Genomic DNA, 23,917 nt, shown 5'->3' on the forward strand with positions numbered 1-23,917 from the left:
TGGAGAGGAGAGCCCAACCCATTAAGACCTACTCCTTGATGAGCTAGGAATTGCTTCCTATGTATCACAAACAGAAGACCTCCCAGCCTTAGCTTGAATACCTCCTGTGACAGAGAGCTCACTACTTGACCAGCCCTTTCCTTGTTGGACTGACCTGATTCCTTGAGCTAGGGACAGAGAATTTTGGTTCCCCCCCCCACTAATCTTGCTTTGCCTCAAGAGACATTAAATCGACCTTTGCCCTCTTCAGAGGGGTCATCTTGCCCTGTGTGGGAGCAGACTACTGGGTTTTTCTTCTCTACGTTCATTGGGTTGTCCAGCTGTTCCTTGGGTCCCCATCTTCATCTCTCTGCCAGCTCTGTGTCCTGGAGGGAGTTACTTGGCCTCTCTGAGTCTTTGCTTCTTCATCTATGAGATGGAAATGGCAGCCGGGCATGGTGGCATACACTTGTAATTGCAGCAGTGGAGAGGCAGAGGCAGGAGGATCAGGGGTTTGAAGCCAGCCTCTGCTACTTAGTTCAAGGCACTGTTTCAGACAGCAATGAATGAATGAATGAATGAATGGATGAATGGATGAATGAATGAATGGATGAAAGAAAGAAAGAAATGGAGATGGCTATAGTTCTAACCCGACACTTCCTGTGACCGTCAGATGGGCTAAGACATGTGAAGTACTTGCATGTGTTAAGATTGGCACATGCCAAGTGTAAGAATACCAGCACTTGCTTAGACCAGGGCTTCTCAAACTAGAATGTGCTTATGACTTACAGCAGGGTTCCGAAACAGAGAGCCTGACTTGGTAAGTCAGGTGGAGGCCTGACAGGCTCCTTGACTGTGGAGACTGCTAGGCCTCAGCCCACGCTAGAGCTGTGGTACTCTGTGTGTGTGTGTGTGTGTGTGTGTGTGTGCGCGCGCGCGTGTGCATCGTCACATGCATGAGGGTGGGCATGTGTGCAGGTGTGCGTGCACGCATTTGCATGACCATGTGGAGGCCCACAATTGACATCGGATGTCTGCCCAAATTGCTCTTTATTTGTAGAGGACCTCGTTGAACCCCATGCTACTTACTTTTCTTTTTAGTAACGTGTATTACTTAGGGTTAGTTATTGATATTAAGGTAATATTTACCCCTTTTCTGAGCTGGAAGCAGTCACATATGGATAAGTCGTTCTGCAGCTTGCATGCCTTGATGGGTCTGAAAGGAAGTCTTTGTAGGCAGACACATCTTACACTTTTCCTGGATAATCTTAATTGTCAGCTTGATACAGCCTGGTCATCTGAGCGGGTCAACTGAGGAGTCACCTACATCAGCTAGTCTGTGGGGGGAATTCTTGATTGTTAATTAGTTGGTGGGGGGGCAGCACCATTCCTGGAGAAAATGGTTCTGTGCTGACTAAAAAATTCTAGTTAAGCGTAAGCCAGAGATCAAGCCAGCAAGCAGCATCTCTCCATGGTTTCTGCTTCCAACTCCTTCCTTGGGCGTGCGTCTTTACTTCTCTTAGTAATGGACTGGGACCTGGAAGTGTAAGCCAGATAAGCCTCTCCCTTCCAGTTTGTTTCTGGCCATGATGTTTTATCACAGCAACAGAATCAAACTAGAACTGTTTCCTTCTGCAGGACATGGGATGAGTCCTGTGACAAACCAGAGTGGATGGAATCCCCAGGGAGCCGAAGGGCACTCTTCCAAGGATGGTCTGCTTGAGTGGCCAGTTGGTGAACCAGCCTGTGACATCTGGGCTGTGTGGGCCCTGGTGTCCCATGTGGTCCTGCAGCATGCTTGCTTGGGAAGGAAAACCTCTGTGAGCATCGGATAGGCTGAGCACTCCAGCACAGGTTAGGCCAGGCACCCTAAGAGCAGGGTTGTCACACCTCCAGGGTGCCCTGCAGCGCTGACCTCAGCTTCCCTGTTGCTTTAACTGTTCTGACGCTCAGTTCCCAGGGCACCCTGAGCACAGCCTCAGAAAGCACTGTGCTGCTGCCACTGCTGGGCCGCTTGGGTTTTTTAGCTGCCCTTACCCCTGGTTTTCTAAGGTTATGGTGCCTGCTTCTGGTATCCATGACAGAGTTAAGCAGAGATCCCATTAACACCTACAGTGTTTGAACTTGTCCCCAGGTGCAGTGGCCTCACTGCTGTAAAGACATCTAAAGCTGGGTATTAGGTGAAGGCCTGTCACCCCAGCCACTCAGGAGGCTGAGTCGGAAGAACTGTGAGTTCAGGGCCAGCCTGGGGAACTCTGACCTCAAGCGTTTTGGAAGCAGGATTCTCAGCCATGTCCACTCTCTACTCCCCGGTCTGCAAAGCAGTGCAGGGTCCTGCCAGTGTAGAGAAGAATATCCTCCTGACCTCTGCTGGAAGCATGGAGCTGGCCGCAGGCTATAGCCCTGCCAAACCAGGAACCAGCTAGAGGCAAATCCAAAGTGGTCACTTGAAGGACCTGGGAGTGGAATGTAGGCTTGGGGCGCTGGCTCCACATGGGGCGCTGGTCTCCATCAGTGGCCACTGCACCTGTCTTGTTTGCGTTCTGAGCAGTGACTTGGCTGCTGGGGACTGGTGGCATCACCAGCATTGCTGGCCTGTGTTCTGAGTAGGATCCAAGGCTAGATACTGGCAGAAGCCAGCTGGTGCCTGTCCGGGCTTCAGGTCATTGAAAGCTGTTGGAGGGCCAGTGCCTTGCCTCTGTTGCTCTCCCCTACTGCACCCACCCTGGCTCATGATGCCTGGTCCCCAATATTTGCCTCTGTCTAGTGGATCACTGGGGATGGTTTCCTCAATACATAGAGAAAAATTCAATCTCCCTGAAGGAGGGAAAGGCTGTCTCCACAGCTTGCGCTCTCTCTCTCTCTCTCTCTCTCTCTCTCTCTCTCTCTCTCTCTGTATGTGTGTGTGTGTGTGTGTGTGTGTGTGTGTGTGTGTGTGTGTACATGTGCATGGTGTGCCAGGCTTGTGAGTCTGAAGGGTTTCAGGCATGGGGAGGGAGTGCCTCAGGAGACAGGGATTTTAGAACAGAGGGCTTCAGGGGGACCATGCCACGTCTCCAGGTCTCCAGGATGGCTTCTCTCCAAGTCTGCAGGAATGAGTCAGGAGGAGGCAAGAGGAGACATTTGCATTTGCACAGAGGGCAGTGATGGAAATGAGAAGGGCGGGCAAATGAGGCATCAGCATTAGCTCAGGGAAGGTCGGAAAATGGTGGACAGCACATCCCTAGCCCAGGTACCCTAAGTGCCAGTCGCAATTGTGTTCCTAGCCTTGTTCATAACACCTTTTACTCTGGAAGGTGTTCTGCTTAGGGGCTCCTGCCTTGGCTAGGGTGAGTGTAAAGGCCCATGTGTTGAAGGCTTGGTCCCCAGGGCTGACTGGCAGGGGTTCACTAGTAGGCGTTTGAGAACCTGAAGGTCATTGGGAACGATGCTATAGAAGGGAACCTGGGAACCTAAGCTCCTCCCACCCCATCTCATGAGGCCAGTGATTTGCTCCCCACTGTTGCCATGTACACCTACCAGTAGCCCCGGAGTAATGTGGCACCCTCGCCACGGCCTGTACTCTCTAGCAGGCGTGTCCTACATACGTGATGTCATTCACAGGGTTCATGCTCAAGAACGGCTCAATCAAGTATGCCTCCACCCCCAGAAAAATTATGAAAAGATTGGTGATGTTTTAAGAAAGCTTATGACTTTGTGCTAGGTACATTTGTGGCTACCCTTGGCTGAATGTGGTCCATGGGCATCGAGCTGGATGCACCTACAAGCTGTGAACCCAAACAAGCATCTTCCCTTTGTGCTGGTTATTGGGTTATTTGTGACAGTGATGGAGGTGATGGGTGTGCATGTTTATAGCAGCGAAGGCCAAGGCTGGGGCTTCAGGCCCTGGAATGAGGATGGCCAGGGCTGGATGGGAGCTGAGCCCTTCTGACTGCCACCCATGGGGAAGGGTACACCCGGGAGTTCTGGGGACATACATCCTGGGCCTGGCAATGTGCTGGCGTTGAAAGGAGGGTACAGCAAACAGGGCTCGGCAGCCATGATGGGAAACAAGCTCTAATTGGTTTAAGCAGGAAGAGGGAGATTTCGCAGTTCACATCACTGAAATGCCTAAGGGGACCTAGCTTCAGGCACGGTTTGATCTAGGAGCTCAGATGGTGTTGGAACCTGTTTTTTCTTGCTTCACTGAACCTGATTTCCTGTGTTCACTTCTTACTCAGCTAGGATCTTCCTGTAAGAAAGCAAATGTTTCCAGCAGTTGGAAATTCCAAGTTCATTATCGCAGATGTCCCGAGAATGCACTGGATCTCCTTGGTCTGACTTGGAACCCTGCACGGTTCTCATTGGTTAGGCCGCATTGTGTGCCTGTCATCATAGTTAGAGAGAGAAGTCAGCCTTGACCACCAGGTGGATGGGGCGGGGATGACTGGGATTTCCCTCTTACACTGGAATTCCAGATAGAGACGCAGAGCTCTTGTTTTAAATATGTTCCAAATCTTGCACGGGAGAGCCTCGCACTAAGCAGTCATGTGTTGTGTATGAGGTGCCTAGCACACTGGATGGAGTCTGGACTCCCAGATTGCAGTCTAAAGACTATCAGTAACTCTGGGGCAGGGGTACAGACACTGGGAGGGGCTGGGTAGGGGCTTCCAACTCATAGATGCTACAACACGAACAGTTAAAAAGAGGGACAAAGCTACCCTTCAGCCTGGGATCCCCCGGAGGATGGTCTGAAGTCCATCTTAAACTTGCAGATGGATGATCTGAGAGAGAAGCCCTGGGAATGACATACTCAGGAAGGGCCGGCCATTAACTGAGGCCCCTAAAGATGAAGGGAGGAAATGTTCTTCCCATCTGCCAGCAGACACTGAGGCCTGGTGTCAGACCCTGCCCTGCACGGGCTAGACTGGCCTTGCTATGACTTCAGGTCTGGACCCGTGCTCTGTCTGGTTTGTGTGGGCCAAAGCAGCCAGCCTTCCAGTTGCCTGTCCACTGCCTGGGAAGCCACCACATGGGGTCATTGCTCCCCAACTCCACGGATAATTTAGTGGGAACCCCTCCCAGAAGCAGAACCTGAGGCAAGGATTGTGTCTCTGGTTTCTTAAGGATGTCCCCAGACAGTCAAGTGAAGGAAGGAAGAAACAAAGGTGCTATTTCTGGCTGGGCTCTGGGCTCTGGCTTGGTCCTATGAGAACCTCTAGATTATGACTTCTCTTTAGAGGTTTGTCCAGGCCCAACATGGACTGAGCCTCCTGTGCCTTCCTCAGAGTCACCCAATTCCAAGCCTTCAGACCAGGTGCCAGGGTGGGTCCCAAGAAAACCTCACAGGGGTGGCTGCTGGGAGACCTCAGGGAGCCCTACGTGCCAAACCTCCAGGGTGGTGTGCTAGTCACCCTACCGAAGGCTCTCTCAGTCTTAACGCAAATGTCAGTAGAGGTGTGAGAAGTTCCATGCGAAGGACCCCTAGATACTTTATGCTGTCTTTCTGGGAGCAGAACCTACTCCCAGCTGTGGATAAATTGGGGAACTCCTAAGCTGACCTCTTGCCCCTACTTTGGGTTTGGGTGGTACTCCTGGTGGCTTTGCTGCCATTGACTCTGTAGCACTGGGAAGTTGCCTTTCTTTTCCTGTCCGTACTCAGGTTCTTATCAAAGTCTACAAATAGACAGACAGAGGGTGGTTCAGAAAATCCATATACTTGGTGTGCCATTTCCTGGGGGGGCATCCCTAATAGGTCTCCTGTCCTGCCTGGTCTGATGCCCCCCAGTGTTGCAGTCTCCCCTAGGTCATGCTGGTCCTTAGGGGCTTGGCCTACACAGAGGGATGTGACCCTTCCCAGCTGTACCTCTTTCTTGCATTCTCTTGTAGAGTCTCAGTCCTTCACCTAATAAAGGGGGTGATACTTGCCTGTTGACCTCTCTAGGTTACTAGGGTTAAGAGGTGATAGATGAAGCTACATCTATGGGTGTCTTCTGTCCCTGAACCTCAATAGCCTCCTTCCTTCTCTGCTGGCCACACAGTCTTTGCCAGACACGCACAGTCTTCCTCCGGTGACCAATGACCTGGGACCCTGACATACATACAAGGGTGTTCTTATTCTGTGTTTTGGGTTGCCTAGAATGTAACAGTGAAATCTGGTGTGCGGTGGTGACCGTGCCCTCCTCTTTACTCAGATGCTCCCAGTGATAGCTCAGTTGACATGCTCTACTGGTCTCCTGTCACCTCTGGAATCCAGGTCCTACTGTATCCAATGGACCAAGAGTCAGTCCCTAGATTCCTAAGTGTGTATAACCAAGAGCAGCAAGAAGTAGGCTGGGTCTCCAGGACCTCCAGGTGGCTAAGTTCACGGAAGAGTTCTGCACTGTGTGGCGGCTGGAGACCCCGTCACCTTGAGCTCACTGCTCTTCCAGTTGACTTCTGAAAACCCTAACTAGCCACATAGGTGCTGTTTCTGGCACAGTGCCTTGTCTTTTCTCTGCCTGCTGGTGATGAACACCAGGTGACCTGCATGCCATCTGGCACAGCCTCGGAGAGTTTTTGGTGCCGTCTCTGTAACCTCGATGTATGGGAACATGTGAATAATTTTAGCAGAGGCGATTGTGTTCGCTGGGGTCTTGGGCCAGTGCTTTTTTTCTTGGGAGAATATGCAGGGAATGTTTTCCCAGTCTGTAAATAGAGAGCTGCATTGGTTGCTCAGCACGTGTCTGCTGCGTGCCTCCTGTCAGGCCTGGTATAGTGTTACAGATGGTGGTGAGCCCCAGAGAAGACTAAGGGAGGGAGGGAGTGCGTGTCATGGGAGGGGCTGCATTTTAAAATAGATTTAATAGTAAAACCCCGAGGGAGAGAAAGAGCATCCCAGGTAGAGGATGCTGTAGGTGCAGAGCCCCGAGTAGGCAATGTGCCAAACACCAGAATAGCCAGGAGGGTGTCTAGCATGGCCACAGCAGGCAGTGAAGGAAGGGAAGCAGTGGGTGGGGCCAGTGGCTGGGGCCCGGGAAAAGCAGTGGTGGGGAGCAAGGTGACAAGAATGGTCACTGTCGTCCTGGTGTCAGTGTGGGACACTGGGGATGTCAAGGAGAGTGTGCAATGTCAGCCTGTGGCTTGAGGGCGGAGCCAGTAGCCTATGCTGATGGGTAGAGGGGAAGGTTGCAGGAGAAGCATCAGCTCGCTCCTGTGGTCTGGCCTGGGCAGCAGTGGAGACTGCTGTATTTGAATTCAAGGGAGACATGGGAAGATGGGCTTGGGGAAGCTGTGGGTTGGTGTGGGATGCAGAGGCTTAATGTGAGTCTGATAGAAGCCACATCTCTGTTACAGTAATTAATAATAATAATTAAATCAACAGTTTAGTGTAAAGGCAGTGCAGGGTCAGAGAGTGGGCTGAGGGCAGTAACAGTTCTCACAGCGCAGAACCTGGAGATGGATGCAAGAGCTCCAGGTGCTCCTGTCCCCTTCCTGCCTGTCACCGGGTAGTGGCTGTGCTTCCCACTCATCCCATACCAGGAAGGGCTCCAGACTGGGCCTCCCGTGGGCTCCCTGGCAGCCAGTCTCCCAGGTTGCCTCTGTGTGAGCCCCGTGCACCTATGTGTCAGGGGGCGCAGGTGCTGAGGCTCAGATCAGACCTCAGGGAGCCCAGGGCTGGAACTCTTGGTTCTACCCAAATGGTGTGTGGGGGAAGTGAGGTAAATCCCCCCCACTAGTGCAGGGAGGTGTGTGGTCACCCTTTCGAAGGGCAGAGGGCTCTGGGTAGCACAGCACAGTTGGGCTGGGCTCATTGGCCTATGGGAGAGAGCCAAGCTTTTCTTCTTTTTCGAGACAGGGTTTCCAGCCCTATGTGTCCTGGAAATCAGTATGTAGACCAGCCTGGCATCAAGCTCAGAAGTCTGCCTGCTTCTGCCTCCCTGCCCTGACTGACAAGCTTTCAGTGCTGGGTTGTAGAACCCGATGGAGGCAGCCGGGAAAGGAGGCTTAGCGGGGCTAGAAGCAGAGCCAGTGGGAAGTGACCTCGTAGGTAATTTACCCAGAGCCCTTTGGGGCTAGATAGAGTACCCCCTCCCTCTCTCCCTCTCCCTCTCCCTCCCTCCCTCCCTCCCTCCCTCCCTCCCTCCCTCCCTCCCTCCCTCCCTCCCTCCCTCTCTCTCTCTCTCTCTCTCTCTCTCTCGTGTGTGTGTGTGTGTGTGTGTGTGTGTGTGTGTGTGTGTGTGTGTGTACAGACAAGAGTATCCTAGAGTCTGGCCAAGACATTTGTTTGCCTCTCCTCTCCAGATGTTCCTACGGATGGTGAGGACAGAAAGAAAAAGTCTTGCTGAATGTGTGCATTCATTTAGCAAAGCTAGAAGCCCAGTACCTCACTTCTGAGGCTGAGTGAGGAACCCAGCTTCTGGTCCCTCTTCTCCCAACTCCTGGCCTAGGCCCGAACACACATCCTTCCCCTCAACAAGGTGGCTTGGGGACTGCAGAGGCACTGTCAACAGGTCAACAGATGACAGTGCCGCCTGCCATAAGTGGCCTGGCTCTCAGCCACCCTGCTCCACCAATCACATGGGCAGCACTTGCTGCAGCTCCAGGGTGGTCAGGTATGCTCAAGTGCTCCTGGCCTCTCCTGTCATCAGATCTCAGCTATGCAGCCACAGGCTAGTGGCTGGGCAGGTGAGCAGTGTGACAGGTCACGGCCTGGCAGTGTCAGTGGAACACAGGAGGAAGGGAAGGCAGCAGCCTGACCATGTGCCTTTTGGGACAGCATATGCATATACATGCATGTATGTATGTATGTATGTATGTATGTATGTATGTATGTATGTCTGAGCCCTGAAGACCTTAAAGAGGAGAGGGCAGTGGGTGACAGTGAAGGCCCCAGCCAGGGGAGTGACAGGGACAGTCACTGTTCCCGATGTGAGCTCATCTGGAACTCATTCCCCTGTTCCAGCAGTTGGGACACCCATGAGCAGGCTGAATCTGAGTATCTACCAGACTCGTGTTGGGACAGGGACAGGCCCCAGATCCTGCACTGTGGAGGCGTTAGCTAGAGAGGTATCAGACTCAGCATAGCACTAGAAGCTGTCACACTCAGTGTATGTTAGTTACTATCATCACTGTGTCCTTGGTTTTCATGACCTAGTGCCCCCATGCCCCCAGGAGCTCCCGGGCTCTATAGAGATGTCTGAACTGTGGCTAGGCCCATGCCTGGCTGCTCTGGACAGCCTCTTCTGCCCAGGACTCCTGCTTCAAACTCTGAGGTTCAAAACAAGAAAGTATTACAGATTTTGCCACATTTGTTGGTTTAGGTTTATTTCCCCCCTCTGCGAAATCAATTCTAAATGTAGCTGCTGTCCTGTGGGAAGAACCTGGGAGTAGTCCCTGGTCTTCCCTTGCTCTGGGTCTCCCCTCTCCCTACTCTCCTGTTAGAGCGAGCCTCGCCTTAGGGTAGGGTGTCCCATGGTGCTCTTCACAGCTTACCATTCTGAACACCTGGGCATCATTCTTTCGTGGGGTGGGACTTGAGATGGTAAGTATTGGACAGCTGGCACTTCAATGACTATCTGTTTAATGTGAAATATCCCTCCAAAGCCTCGAATATAATGAGGACTCACATCCATGCTTTCACTGACCTCATTGCAAGACTGAGGAGAGAGAGGAGGAGGGGAGAGAATGAGGGTATTTAACATACTTGGAGAAGTTTGAATATTAGCCAACTGCACACCTGTAATCCCAGCTACTCAATAGTGAAGGCAGGGGGAGTCACTAGCCTGGCAACTGAGGCTCTGTCTTAAAATAAAAGGTATAAATATAACAAGAAGCCTGGGGAGAGAAATATTAAGTAGGTTAGGTAGGAAGTGTCTTGAAGGAAGTTGTGGTATTAGTGACATATAGATGCCATGCAGGGGTCCGTAGCTTACAGAGTGACAGCCTGGGCAGTGTATTTTGTTGATCTGTGGCTGGCCAATGCCAGAAGTGTGCAAGGCCATCTCTGGGGATCATTTATGTTCTGTGGGGTCTGCCCAGATGTCTCATGTCCATCTCCCTAGCAGCAGAGTAGGCATCCAGGGCGTATGCTTAGTTGTGGGGGGCCAGCTGGGGGTGCTGCAAGGAACACTCTGATTACATCCTAGGCAGATAAAAATAGGAGCAATGCAAGGAATTTTAATCACTGCTCTGTGTCTTTGGAGCCATGAAGGCTGTTCCTTGTGAGCCTAGGCAGAAGGCCAGACCTGCCAGTGCCTGAGAGCTGCCTCCCTCCCCTGAGCAGCACAGGTGGGTCAGCTGGGGAGACTGGAGGGGCATGGCGAGGGTGGCATAGCAAGCCTCCCACAGCTCCTGAGCATGGCACAGGTCTTGGATTCCACTTGTTGTAGACTATGGCTTGGTCCTGGGTCTGTAAGAGTAAAGATTTGTAGCAAGGGACAAGTTTAGCCTGGGTAGCTGTTGCAAGGGGAGAGGTTGGTGTGATCGCAGTTGCCACCCTCCCAGGTTGTGATGTCTGCAGGACAGGTGGGGGCAGTGTTCCTAGTGCCAGAGTCCATCCAGGAGACATTTATTGCATTTACTTGTCCAGCACCCAACAGATGCATCCAACCCGTGACCCACAAGTTGTAGGCATCTCAGGAAGCCGTGAGTGCAACTTAACACACAATGAAACTTACACCTGGCATTTGCAGGGGTTTTGTTAATATTGTGTTGAAATGGTCAAAGGTTGGACACATACACGATGAATGTGTCAGGTACTCTTCCAAGACAGAATCATCCAGGTCCCGTCATATGTTACCTGCTTTTGGAGACGGTGGTCCAGAACCTTTTATTCACCAGCCCCCATTTGGGCTGAAGCGAGATGCGGCCAGCGAGGCAGGTGTATTTATTTACCAGCTCCTGAGAGACTGCTGCTGGTGACCCGAGGCTGGCAGACTCCTAGAGGAGCTGAGGGCTCTGCCTTATGTTCTTGTATACAGGGGAGAAGCTGCTTTTCACCATGGATCTTGGACCCTTGTCTCCGTCTGTTTGAACTTGAGGTCCCCCTCCATCTGTTTGAACTTGAGGTCCCCCTTCTGTGAAGTGGGCCGTCGTCTGGGGTCTTGTTAACTCAGGGTTTCATTCCACAGGTGACACGTGGCTGTGCAGCTGGCCCTCTGTGTCTGTGGGTTCCACACCCACCCATTCATCCTGTCGAAGATGCACAGGGAAAAAAACAACCTTTGTGTTGAACAAGTACAGGCCCTCTACTTGGCTGTCAATCTCTAGACAGAGCAGTGTGACAGCTGCTTACACAGCTGCACTTGCCGGAACTAAGAGTCATCCCGAGGTGGCGTAAAGGCTTCGTGAGAGGTGACTAGGCTCTTCAGATGCTGTGCTGTTTCACCTAAGAGCCCTTAGAGTCCTGGGATGTGGATGCCTTTGGAATCGGCCCCCATGGAGCCCAAGGGACCACTGTCTTCCTCTCAGAGCACTAGAGGGATTCTTATAAGGCTGGCTTTTTGACTGAGGTTCTGCGTCTCCTTCTCCTCCCAGTGAGTGACCAGGGCATTCATTCCATACACTCTCTGGTCCCTTTGTTTTCTAGGTGCACAGTAGTGGCATCATAATCCCCTGCATGTGTTCCCTCACTCCTCCCGTGGGACACGCTTTGCGTGACTGGCAGGGGAGTCCATCATCCCACAGTGAAGAGCCACACTGTCTCTTTGGGTGACCTTTGTGGGGAGGTCCCTTAACCCTAGACGTCAGTGAACTTAAATGGGCTCTCAGAGGGGGTGGAGCTGCTGGGAACTAGGTGATTGGCTATCAGGATGGGCCATGAAGATGAGCTTGCGCATGAGAGGAGACTGACAGAAGAATGGGAGAAGCTGACTTTCAGGCTCTTGACTTTATAACAGACGCCACCTGGGCATTTTGACCCCACCTTTTCCTTGGCTCCTCTTTGACATAAAAAAGCTCATTTTATGGAGGAGGAAAACAGGGGTGGACAAGTTTAATGGCACTTGTATTGCCACTCAGCTGCGGAGAGGAGCTGGGCCCACCTGGGCACTGGAGCGAAGACTGGCCCTGCCTGCCTCTGACAACACGAGGTAGAGTGTGCTATTAGTGAGGCTGGGCTGCGTCTGCAGGGTTCATGGAGGAAAGAGTTTGCTATGCATTCATCTCCGGGGCTAACTAGGACAGGCTGCCTGGATCTGAGGGTCCTGGGTGGCCTGGGCTGTGCCCCCTCTTCTGGAATGTGTCAGTCCTGTGCATTCCTGAGTCGACATGGTACTGTGTTCTGTGGGCACCAAGAGTTTGCTTGGAAAATGTGTGGCACCCACATCTGTTACCTCTTAGAGAACAGAAAGATTGACAGGGACCTGCTGGGGCCTTTTGTGGGGGGACTGAGTTCAGGAGTATGAAGTCCCAACGACAAAGAGGAAAATCCCTAGCCTGCGCCAACACTCCCCAAGGCCCCACTTTGATGTGGTTTTCCGTCCTAGAGGCCTTATAAGGCAGTGTGCCTGTGCCTCTTAGCTCGGGGCTGGGCCGGCTGCACACCAGTGACTGGAGAAGTTGCTTTTCCTGAGGCCCAGTGAGGGGTAGAGGCTGGCTCCCAGGGGCAGCAGAGGGACAGCACTGGGCTGGGACTGTAGAGGCACATGTAGGCCACATGTCCTAACAGAATACCAAGCCAGGCCTCTGGTCTGAGGCCCACAGTCCTGGAAGCCTGAGGAGATGGGGCCTAGGCTTTGGGACCTAGGAGTTAGATAGTTCTCTGTCTAAGCCTCAGACTCAGGCCTCCTACAAGGGAATACGGTGGTAAGGGTCGGACTCTGTCTGGTGTGTAAGAGCTATAGCATTGGCAAGTCACAAGACTGCTCTGCCTTGGTTTTCTCATCTATAGAGTAGATATAATAACAGCATACCCCACAGAGGACAGCTAAGGCTGGTTAGTTCCAACATTTCTGGCATGCACTGATAGCTGGTTGATTTTGAATACAGGAAGCAATGGGTAGTGACTGCTGATTGATCTTCCAGCGCAGAGGCGAAGCACTCCCTTTCTCCTCAGAGCCACCCTGGAACTGCTGTGGGCCGTAGCTGTGGACGGGGATCCAAGGCACATGGGAGGCGGAGCTGCACCTTCTAGACTTAGCTTGTGCAGTGAGCTGCATTTGCACCACCCCCTACTGCCTGATCCCATTTCTGTGCCCTCTGCTGCAGGCCCCATGGGGCTCGTTACAGCTATGAGGTCTGAGTGCACAGTTCCGACAGCACCTGCCTTCCTATAGGAAAAGGGAGGCTCCAGGTCTGTGGCTGTGTGGAATGGGCTTATGGCCAGGCTGGAGCAAGGACCAAGTCCACACCACAGAGCAGGAGGGCCTAGCTGTGCTGCTCTGACTCCCACTGGGAAGACTGGAACAAATGGCCTCTGAGCCACCAGAGCCGATAGCCAGGCCCTGTTTCATGCATTGTCTGTTTGAGATAATGTATAGCCCAAGATGGCCTCAAATTACAGTAAAAAGGGTTCTGCTCCCTTCCTTTCTTCCTCTCTTCCAATCTCCTCCTTTTTTGCAGTTCTGTGAGTGGGACCCAGGGCCTTGCACATGCTCTGAGTACTCTCTCATTTCTTAAAAGATGAACAGAGCAGCACTATTGCGCTGGTCAGAGGAGGCTATTTAACATGTGTCATTACTATCTGCTGTGTAGGGAGTGTCCAGTGAGTGTTAGCTGTCCTACCATAGAGTGGCTCATACTGGGGCCTCTGTATAGATAAGTCGCCTGGAGCCCCAATGCTAGGAGAGCTCAGAAGCCAGGGCATGACCCAGGGTTGGTTCACCATGCTGCATTTCCCTGGGCCTAGAGACCATGAGCACTTATGCCAAGACCCTGGAGTGGCCCAGGGAGCACTGCAGTGTGTTACAGAGCATATACTTTGTGTGAGCTCAGCTCCTGCAGGTGTGATCTGTCATTCGCAGTGGTGGTGGTGGGTCTGCAGCATCAGTGGATGGCTTCCTTGGCTGCTCTGTTGGGGTGATACGGCAGTAACACCAGCAGAAAGTCACAGAACCTCAAAGGCTCATCAGTGCCAGCATCCTTGCTGTGGTGCTGTCTGGGCTCTGGGGTCAGTGCTGAGCCCACTCTCTCCTAGGGAACTCAGCGTGAAGGCCTTTGGCCCCTTAAAGCCTGCTGCTGCTCCTGTCACAAACACTGCCTGCTATTCTTTTAGGGCTGAAGAGATGGCAGCAGTCTTTGTGGCATGAAAGTTGGGATTTAATTGGATGCTGGGGTGTCCCTGCCATCTGATGATGCCACCTGTGTGTGCACCTTTCCTGTCACTGTCTCCAGATTCCCTGTCAACTCTGGCTCTGTTAACACGAGCAGCCAGGTTACAAGCCTGGGGAATGTTCAGTGATTATGATAATCAGCAAGAAGGGGAGTAAAGTCACCAGGGTTTGAAGTAAATGGGACACCGGAGCAGGAACAGCCGTGTTTCAACCACCCTGAAGAAGGAGTGCCTAGAATGGTCTAGGCTTCATGCAAACAGAGAGCTGTTAGTCTCTAAAACAAAAGTTGACATTAGAAGCCACCCTGTGGCTCTAACCAGTGAGCCACACACTGCACGCAGAATCCTTTGCTGTGCCATGTCAAGGCAGGCCTGGATGGTCTTTAAGGATCTGAAGTGCCGAGAGTGGATGGTTTGTACCCTGTGGAAGTTTTGCCGAGGCAAAGGTTTTTGTGGTCACAGTGAGGCGTTGATAGAAGCTGGTGTGTTGGGGCTTTTCTGTGCTTGCCACTTACTGGGATTTAGAAGCATCATCAGGCCAACCATTGTGACATTGGGAGAGGGAATATGGCATACCCATCCCTCCTGACCTCTTTTTCCAAGACAGGATGTTTGCCCCACACTGCAATATATAGCAACGGAGATTCACATGTTGATAACTATAGTGAAAGGTCTTGTTTAACCTTATCTAACTAATCTTAGGTTTCATAATTTTGCAAGATATAGTCTAATCTTTATGTATCTCTAGTCTACTGGGGTGAGTCAGACATTTGGGGCTTTAGTTTCTTGACATCCCAAACTTTTCCTAGCCTGTAGGAGAGCAAAATACCCTTTGCCAGTATGACAGTAGCTGAATGGCAGCTTGACAAGGCTGCTAGAAAGGACCCCTGCCACATTGGCCAGATCAGGCATGTGCCAAGACCAGGCTAGTGGGAGGATGGGACATGGGCAAGATGTGGAGGCCTCAGCGAGGATCACTGGAGTCACAGCATACAGGCTCAGGGCATTGGCCAATGTGTTGGTGCGATATTTGCCCTAGAGGGCAATAGGGATTTACCAGGGAAGAGGGCACAGAGAGCCCCGTCTTGTTTGGAGGAAGAATCCAGGCTGAGGTCTCAGAATCCTTCTGAGTCTGTGGCTGTGAAATCAACTGGGAAGGAGGAGCAAGGGACACCGATCTTACCTGGCATTCCAGGAAGGGAGTGGACTTGGTCTCTGGGAGATGGGGGTCCTGGGTGGCTCCTGGGCAGTTTCTCCCAGGGTACTTTGCGCACTGAGAAGCCACTTGCACTATCACATGACTAGATCCATCCTATTGGCTTGGCAGTTTGTGCTCAATGTCACCTGTCCAGTGTAGCCAGGTGGGTTCCTGCTGGGTCCCACTGTCTTGTAACCCGTTGCCCTGTCTTCCCCCAGGAGCTGGTGGGTGACACTTCCAGAGAGGCACTCGGCGAGGAGGACGAGGGCGACTTTCAGCTAGAAGGTAGGTCTTAGTAGCTCTGCCTGTGGCACTAGGGTGGAGCAAAGGCTCACCGAGCCCAGTAGGGGAATGGGAAGCCCTTCACAATACTCCAGGTTACACCCACACCCTGTGCTCAGGAGCTACCAGACTTCAGACAGGCCATCACAGGGCTACCCCCCTCCGGTGTCAGTGCTAAGGAACAAGTGTCCGGCTGGATTCTGCACATAATAGTTCTTTCCCCGAGTCCATCTATGCAGTGCTCTAGCATAAACACACCCAGCCTGCCTCTGGCCTCTTGCCTGTCTCCTCTGGTCCCTCACACAAGACCCCTCCTTTCTCCAGAAGTGCCATACTGTAGAGCTAGTGACAGTGGCATGGACCCAGCCTCTAGTTTGTTTCTGGTAAGGCCTGTGTCCCTGTCCGTAAGATAGGAGCTAGTGCCTCTTGCTCTGCAGCTGCCACATGGCTCAGCTGACTTCCCATGACTATGACAGACAATAGTGGAGAGGGCTCCACTCTGCCTGGCACTCACTATGGGAGGAGAGCCTGGCCAATGTTGAGCAGCCCAGGAGAGCAAGGACCCTATTTGTTCTTTGAAACCCTTGGAAGAATTCTGGACCCAATTCTCACTTGAGGCTCTCCTGCTACTCCTGTTGTAGTGGCCCAAGCCCACCCACACTGGGGCAGGGATATGGCTGGGCATGGCAGGCTGGCAAAGGCAGAGAGATGTCCCTGAGCCCTGGCCACACAGCCATACACCTGCTGGCTCTGGGGCTGTGGTATCCTCTATGCTCCTGGCCAGTGGAGAAAACTGGTTCCTGAATGTCGTCTTTGTCTTTCTGTTGGCCAAGCTCATTGCCTCTTGGCTGCTGGAGAGCTGTTTAAGGGAGAAAAGGGCCATGTGAGGCGTGAAGATGAAAAGGAGTCTCTGGCCATCCCAGGAGAGGAGGGCTTTGGCTCCTGGGTTGTTCTGTAAAGCTGCCCCTAATCCCGAGTCTTAGCCGCCTTAACTGGCCAGCTGGGAGCGAGGCAGGAGATTAAGGCTGGCTCGGTGTGCAGGGCTGTGAGCTCCTTTTGAACTTGGGAAAGAACAAAGTAAACATCAGAGGTTCCAAGCTGACTGCAGGCCTGTGTGGCAGGGTGTGGGAAGGCGGGGGACCCTCCTTCTGGGAATCCAGCAGCAGCCAGGGACAGGAGGAGCAGCCCCTCACTTCCAGCGCCTACATGGCCTCTCAGGCCTGTGCCCTGTGTGCAAGTCAGTACTGGCTTGGTAGACAGGCATCCAAGGGTGTTCTATCCATCATGGGCTCCCCCTGACTTATGTGTGTCTCCTATCCCCAGGGTCTCCTGTAAGCATGGATAAGGGAGTCCATGAAAGCCCAAATAAAAAAATACCAAATATTTATCTGGGGAACACTCATACAATAAAGGTTGAGAGCTGCCATGGCCTTCTGCCCTAGGGGTGCAGGAAGCTTCGATCAGATCTCAGAGCACCACCCAAGAGGGAGCATGTGTCTTCTCTCCCTTATCAGTTCACATGTGGCACCTGAGACCATGCCTTAATGGTCCAGTACCACACAGGCTATTGGCTGGATGAGTTCCCACAACATGTCACCTCTCGCCTGAGGCTGCCCCTACCCAGCCCAGCCTCCTGGCTCTCTTCTGTCTCAGGACTCTCTGAGCAGCGTTTCCACCCACCCCAGTGCCCACTTGGCATCTGCTGTAGAAAACTAGTTTTTCAGAGCCTGCAGCCCATTGGTTCTTTACTAACTAGTGAGGCCGTCAAGGCTACTGAACTCTGTCCCTCTCCTTGGGCCCGGTCCCTTCTAGGCCCCCCAAATAGAACTTACAGGAGCTTGGTGTCTGGGTAAAGACAAAGAGAGGCCTGGGGGACAGGGAGAAACACTGGGCACGGGGCATTTGGTTAGGGATGCTAGTTTGAAAACCCTGCTGGTTATCTAAGTGGAGGTTCTGAGGGGGTCAAGCCACCTGGCTGCTGGGGACTGGAGTTAAGGGACCTTGGACTAGAAGGTCAGGCAGGGTAAGGGCCTCTCAAGAAACAGCCACATGCAGCTCCACTCACCCTTCCAGGGTAGGTCCATCTACAAGGCTGGCTGGCAGTGCCTGGAGGCTGAGGAGGCCTCCGGGGAGCAGCAGGCACTCTGGCTCCTCTCCCTGCTTGAGTTTCCTGTAGGCTCAGCAGTCACACTCCAGTCCCCAGCACCTCTAAGCTATCTCCGCTGAGTGAGCTTGACCTGGAGTCTCCCCATCTGTTCTCCGTGAATGTGCAGCATGGACAGTGGTGGCCAGGTTTGAAAGCTCATCTGCTTCCTGGGCTTTCCCATGGGTAAGGGGTGACAGGCAGAATGGATGGACTGTAGCAGGCTCTTACCACTCTCTCTGTCCAGGGTCCCTGCCTACACTCATGCTGTCCCCTCAATTCCGTGCAGGCCTCAGAGCACGAAGACCAGACAGTGTTTGTAGGCAGTTGCCACCTTTCCCCCAGTGCCTCGTCCCTCTGGAGTGCAGGTGTTCTGAAGTGGAATCAGTGTTGGAATGTGGGCCCAGTGGTGGCCTGTGGAAAGGGAGTGTGCACATTTGGAGGGGAGCCTGGGAGTGCTGGGGGCTCTGCTGGGCAGGTGTCTGTCTGCTGCCTGGGATGCGGTAGTGGGTCCCAGTGAAGCTCCTCAGTCCAGAACTCTGGGCTCTTTGGGAAGATCAACCAAACTTGCTTTTAAAATTGAAAATCTCCAGGATAGGATTGCTTAAAAAGCCAAAACCTAAAAAGCTAAAATCTGGACCTAGGAATGCAGATGGCAGGCAGGCCCAGTATGAGCAGATGTGCACACACACACCTGTCTTCTGTCCCTCAAAGTCTGAGATGAATTTTCGGGAGAGCATCGGGAACATCTATCCATGAAGGGTAGGCTAGTGTCTGCCCCTGCTTCTTCAGTTCCTAAACTGTCCCATCAGAGAGGATCACTTGGCCCAACTCCCCTCCCACCCAAATTTGAGCAAAGACACAAAACTGCAGCACCACGCTGTCCACCCTACTACGAATGTGGAATGTGCAGTGCTGTCCTAAGAAGACATGCTTCTGATGCTTTGCAGAAATTCTGCTCTCATGTTCGTAACCAGGGAAGCTCCAGGTTTGTGTGATCTGACTCTAGTACAATGGCGGGGCCAAGGATCTCTCTCTCTCTCTCTCTCTCTCTCTCTCTCTCTCTCTCTCTCTCTCTCTCTCTCTCTCTCTCTCTCTCTCTGTTTCTCTCTAATACAGGGTCCTGGTAGCCTGGCGGGGGGCTCAAACTCACAGTCCTGCCATAGCCTCCCAAGACAGGCATGGGCCACCTTGCCCAGCTTTCAATTTTGCTTTTTAAGCTTCACTTGCAATGTTGTGAAATGCAGATGGTGACACTCCTACACTGTGTTAGTAAGGACTTAATGAGACAACACGTGTACCTGCCAACATGACCGGCAGTGCCAGGCTGGCGCGTCTGTGCACCTCTGGAACCCTTCCCCTCATGAGGCCTGCGCCAGTCATCCAAGAAACCATTTGGCCTGGAATGCACACACGATCTTTCCCCTCACGGCCACAGATTTACCCTCCTAATTATTTTTGGCATAGGCTAATATTAAAATCCATCTGCATCCCCCCCCTGACAGCTGCTGCTGGAGGTCTGGAGGCCCAGAAACATCCTGGCAAGCCACCCGTAGACCAGAATATTTGTCACAGATATTTTGTGTGGACAATTGCAGGGGATCACGAGCATGTTAGGGCGCGCGTCCAAGCTTCAGCACGGAAGCCTGGCCTGTGCTCACGCTCCTATTGTATCTGCTTGAAAATGTGTTGGCTATGCAGGTGGAGAGTCGTGTGCCACTCTTGATGGTCATTTCTGCTCTCTCCTTACTGATGTTGGGTCTCAGCTGCCTTGGCCATAACCTGGTTTCTAGTTTGTCACTTTTATCCAAGCTTGCTGTTAACTAGGCTTTTGTGGACTGTGTTAAAATAAGCTAACACTGGCTGCTGTCACCTGAGTTTGGGTTTTGGGCCGTTTTTCAACCATCTCCTACACCAGGCCTCCATGTTTGCTCAGGCCAAGACTCACAGCATCTGTCTGTCCTAGCTTACCTATGTCTGTGTGTAGGACATGGCACAGCTGGGCTCGTGCCTGCAAAAACCCCCTACTCTGCTTGGGTACACAAATGTACCAGCTCCTGTGGGCAATTCAGGGGTAGCAGCTACCAGGGACCAGCTTCCAGGAAGTACAGATACAGAGCCTGCTGGGAGGTCCTCAGACGGCCCCAGATAGGGATTGTATTGAATGAATTGCCAGATTGAGTGGAAGCAGACCACGCCCTGCCAGCTCAGATGCATTTGTACCAATTAAGAGACAGCGCTCAGCGCTCCTCCTTCCACACCTGCCTGTCTTTTGCTTGAGAAATGTCAGAAGCAGTACACTGTGCACAGCTCTGGTGTTGTGTGAATGACACTTCTGGAACCAAGCAGTGCACATCCTTCTCACAGTCTGTCTCCCAGCAACCCCAGATGATCCCAGTGATCCTAGCCACAGGGCAAGAGCCCTAGGTGAGCATGCCCCAGTGCAGCTTAGGGGGGACTGCCGCGCAAGGAGGACCCACTTGGTTCCTAGTCCTCTTCTCCCCCTGCTGTTTGGGTGGCGCCAGCTGTCAGCGCTCGGGCTGGGTGGGCTGTGCCAGGCTGCTGTCTGGGTCACTACTGTTTGCCAGGGTAAACAGTCCCCAGAATGTGATGGGGACTCTCCCAGCATGTGATCTCAGAGGTGCCTCCTATTAGCCTGGGGGGAGGGGAGGTTAAGGAGTCCAGGACCTAATCACAGCTGCCACCTCTCCCTGGTTCCTAAGTCTCTTCCCTTTCTCTTCCTCCTCCTCCTCCTTCCCTTTTTTAGACTGGGGGAGGGGAGAGGAAAAAGGCTGTCTTTGATCTCAGTGGAGGAAAGGAGTCTGTTCTGTTCAGGCTTTTGGCTAACACAACAAACAGTGTTTAAAATTTAACTTTGCTTAATTAATTAGTAATTCTGTTTAATGCTGTCTGATCTCCCTCCAAAAGGTATTTTGAAGCTTGAGAAGGGAACTTCAAAGGGAGCCGGGTGAAGATGGTCAAGTAATGCATTTAATCTGGCAGTTGCTGGGGGTGGAGTGCGGCCAGGCTGGAGCTGATGCGTAGAGAACGAACCATCATTTGCAAAATCAGTCAGCCAGCCCTGGTGGCCATGGCTTCTGCGTGAGAAGGACAGAAAGCAACTTCCAAAGAGAAGGAGCCCCACGAATAGCCCCCATGTCCTTCTGGGCTAAGAAGCAATTTAAGAAAATAGAAATGTCATTTTGTCCTCTTCTGTGGCCATGATGAATGACTGAGCAGGTTGGGTACCACACAGGGTTTCCAGTTAGCCAAACAGTAAGTCACAGATAACTCCAGGCTGTGCCCTATTTTCTAAGCATATGCCCTGGAAGGGGTGGAGGACTGCCTTTGCCTAAAGCAGCAATACCCAAAGTCTGGGAAGGACCAGACAGGTTCCATCTTAAAGTGCATGGGCCAGGAGGACTCGTGCTGTGATTTGACTCCACTCTCGTGTATGCAGCAGAGGCAGCCAGAGACTAGTGAGTGTGCTGTCTCTCATTAAACTTCACTTGGAAAGCCAGGCTGCAGACCCAGGGGCTCACAAGGCACAGTTGACACCCTGCTCCGTATCACCAAACATGCTTCTTGGTCAGTGGAACTCATTTTTGCCCTCCTTTCTCCTGCCACATTGATGGTGTGCCCTGCTGTGGCTCTCCCTGGCAGTCGGAGTATGCTCAGAGTGTATCAGAAATATGTGTCTGAGACTGGCAGCCAGTTAAGCAGAAACAAGAAGCAGGGGGGGGGTCTTGGTTACTAGAGTCCTTCTTGGCAGCATAGAACTGTTCCTGGGTATGTGACTTGGGTGGCCTGCATGAGCAGCATTTGCTGTCTGGCCTTCATGCCAGTGGCCATAGCCAAGTGGAGATGCTCTGCTTAGCTGCCTGGGCCCAATGCTGTTTGCCTTGGTTTGGTTTCAAAGGGGTCATCTGTGAATCCCATGCCGGTTGCCAGCATCCTACCCCTCCCTCTGTGTGGGCCCGTGTGACTTTCTGTGGGTTCTCTGCCATGTCTTCTGGCACTTGGTCAGGGGACAGTAGAGGTGGAAGGTCTTCTTTGGTAGGGTGCAGGGTGTCAAGGAGTCTCCCTGGGCTTGCAGCCCTGGGGCAGCATGTCTCTGCTGTTCGTCTCTGTCCTCCCCAGGCTGGGAGGATCTTCAGGTTCGCTGACGTGGCCACCTGGAGGTATCCTGGAGAAGAGAGGACACAAGAAGATAAAAGGGGGTGCTTTCTACCCCAGGTGGGGAGAAAAGAAGGGAGGGCCGAAGGAAGGCATGTGCTCTCTCATGGCAGCCAGGGCACTCCAGAGAGAACGGAACAGCGGTTCCTTGTCTTTGGGCTTATCAAGTGGAACATGAAAGGCAACATTGAACCTGGAGGTGCTTGTCTGATAACTTCCCTTTGAACTTGAAGTCGGGTTTCGATAAGCCTGGCCAGCTCGCATCAGTAGGACCTCTGCCGAGCCAGGCAGTGGCTTTGAAGATGGAACTCAGCTTTGTTTTGCTTTCTGCTTCCTTCTCTCTCTGGGAGCGGGAGGGAGGGTTCTGCAGGCTGTGATGTCTCTATAGTTCCTACAAAGGTGCCAGATTGGGGCAAAGGAGATTGTTCAGACCTGGCTACCAGCCGGGGCTAGGGCACAGTCAGCAATTATTGAGCACTTGCTGAGTACCTACCATGGTGTTTGACCAGCAGTCTCCTCACAGTTTTCTCCTGGAACTTGCTTGAGGATGCTGTCTGCTGTTACCCAGCATCGTTGCGAGAGAGACAGCACCCTTCCTCCACTGTCTCCTTTCTTAAAGCTGCCTGGGTAGGAAAAGTAGGAGCACCGAATGCCACTCTCCCCTGGGGTGCTCCTGCACAGCCCAGCTGTGTCTGCTGGAAATGTTGGCAGCAACCAGAGCCGAAGCCTCAGCAGAGCTCCCTGGTTCAGGGGTAGCGGGAGGGCCGCCTGTCCTGGTGTCTGAATGACATGGCCATACCATGTGCTCTGTGTGGGCTTATGGTAGCACCTGTGACCCAATGGGCACTAAATAGATTGGGTAATAGGTGCTTGACTGTCTCTGAGACCCTGGTGAGTCATCAGCCTGGCCTTCCTGGACTCAGGGTCCCCTGGAGGAGGATATCTGACCGATAGAATCAGGGTGGGACTATTAAGGATGGAATCCAAAATACTTGGGGCCAGTGGCTTGGCTAGCAGTAAGGGTGCTGGGCCCCAGGAGACTTCTGAGGAGGTGACCATTCTAGTTTTGTGTTCCTTGTCTTTACTCTGCAGTAACCAGACCATTCCACAGTTAGCAATTTTGATAGTATCAGGGAGCTGTTGCCTCTCTGGACACGTAAGGGCTGGAGGATCCTATGGGTACTGGCTGTGCTGAGGCAGGAAGAGAGAAGAAAGAGGCTCCCAGGGGACAGAACCACTGCTCCAGGCCAGTTTGTAGTTGGCTGTGGTCTCCTAGAACTTGAAGTATTCTTATGCTTTGGTTTTCCTGTCTGGAAAGGGGAGCTAATCGCAGTAACTGCCTCGTCAGGTCCGAGGGACGATAGAGTCAGTGAATAGCCAGAGCTGGGGGCTATGGGGCCCGGTTACTATGGGAGTCTCTTGCCCAGGCTGTGATCGCTGGTTCCAGGGTACCACGTGGACTTCTGCAAATAGACATCAGGAAGAGAGCTCTGACTTGGAAAGTATGAACAAAAGGGGTGCCCCTCCCCCACTGCACCCCCTTCCTACTGTTGCTCTTAGGTGCTCATTGCAACACTGGGATATATGGATTGAGTGGGGTGGGGACCAAGCCCCACTTTCCTGGCCCGTGCCTCATTTTGCCAGGATCCTGGCATCCCCAGAGAGTTCAACTGGAAGTTCAGTCTGGCTGAGCCATCTTAGCTGCCCTCAGGCAGGGTAGCCTTCTGAGGTCAGGAGCCATAGCTCAGTTAGTTTCCCTTCAAAATAGAACAACAGAGTCACTGTACTGGGGTATCACTGAACTTTGTGGAAGAATCTTCTAGAAAAGTAAACTGAAGGCCCTGTGTCACATGAAAAGGGTCAAAGGACTTCTGTGGGACATTCTGTTACACGGTGAAACCTGTAGCCT

The 23,917-nt window shown here is 52.6% G+C and overlaps 1 protein-coding gene across 1 annotated transcript in view; it reads left to right on the forward strand.

Annotated features, from left to right (window-relative positions):
- The window catches only part of Nkd1 (NKD inhibitor of WNT signaling pathway 1), a 70,811-nt gene that overhangs the window by 36,604 nt on the left and 10,290 nt on the right, over nucleotides 1-23,917 (forward strand). Inside the window, exon 4 of the mRNA XM_040735293.1 lies at nucleotides 15,626-15,692. Within this exon, the coding sequence (XP_040591227.1) occupies nucleotides 15,626-15,692 (67 nt within the window). The remainder of the gene's footprint in view (nucleotides 1-15,625; nucleotides 15,693-23,917) is intronic.

This window comes from Mesocricetus auratus, unplaced genomic scaffold, assembly GCF_017639785.1.
Source record: "Mesocricetus auratus isolate SY011 unplaced genomic scaffold, BCM_Maur_2.0 Super-Scaffold_100045, whole genome shotgun sequence".
Taxonomy (NCBI): Eukaryota; Metazoa; Chordata; class Mammalia; order Rodentia; family Cricetidae; genus Mesocricetus; species Mesocricetus auratus.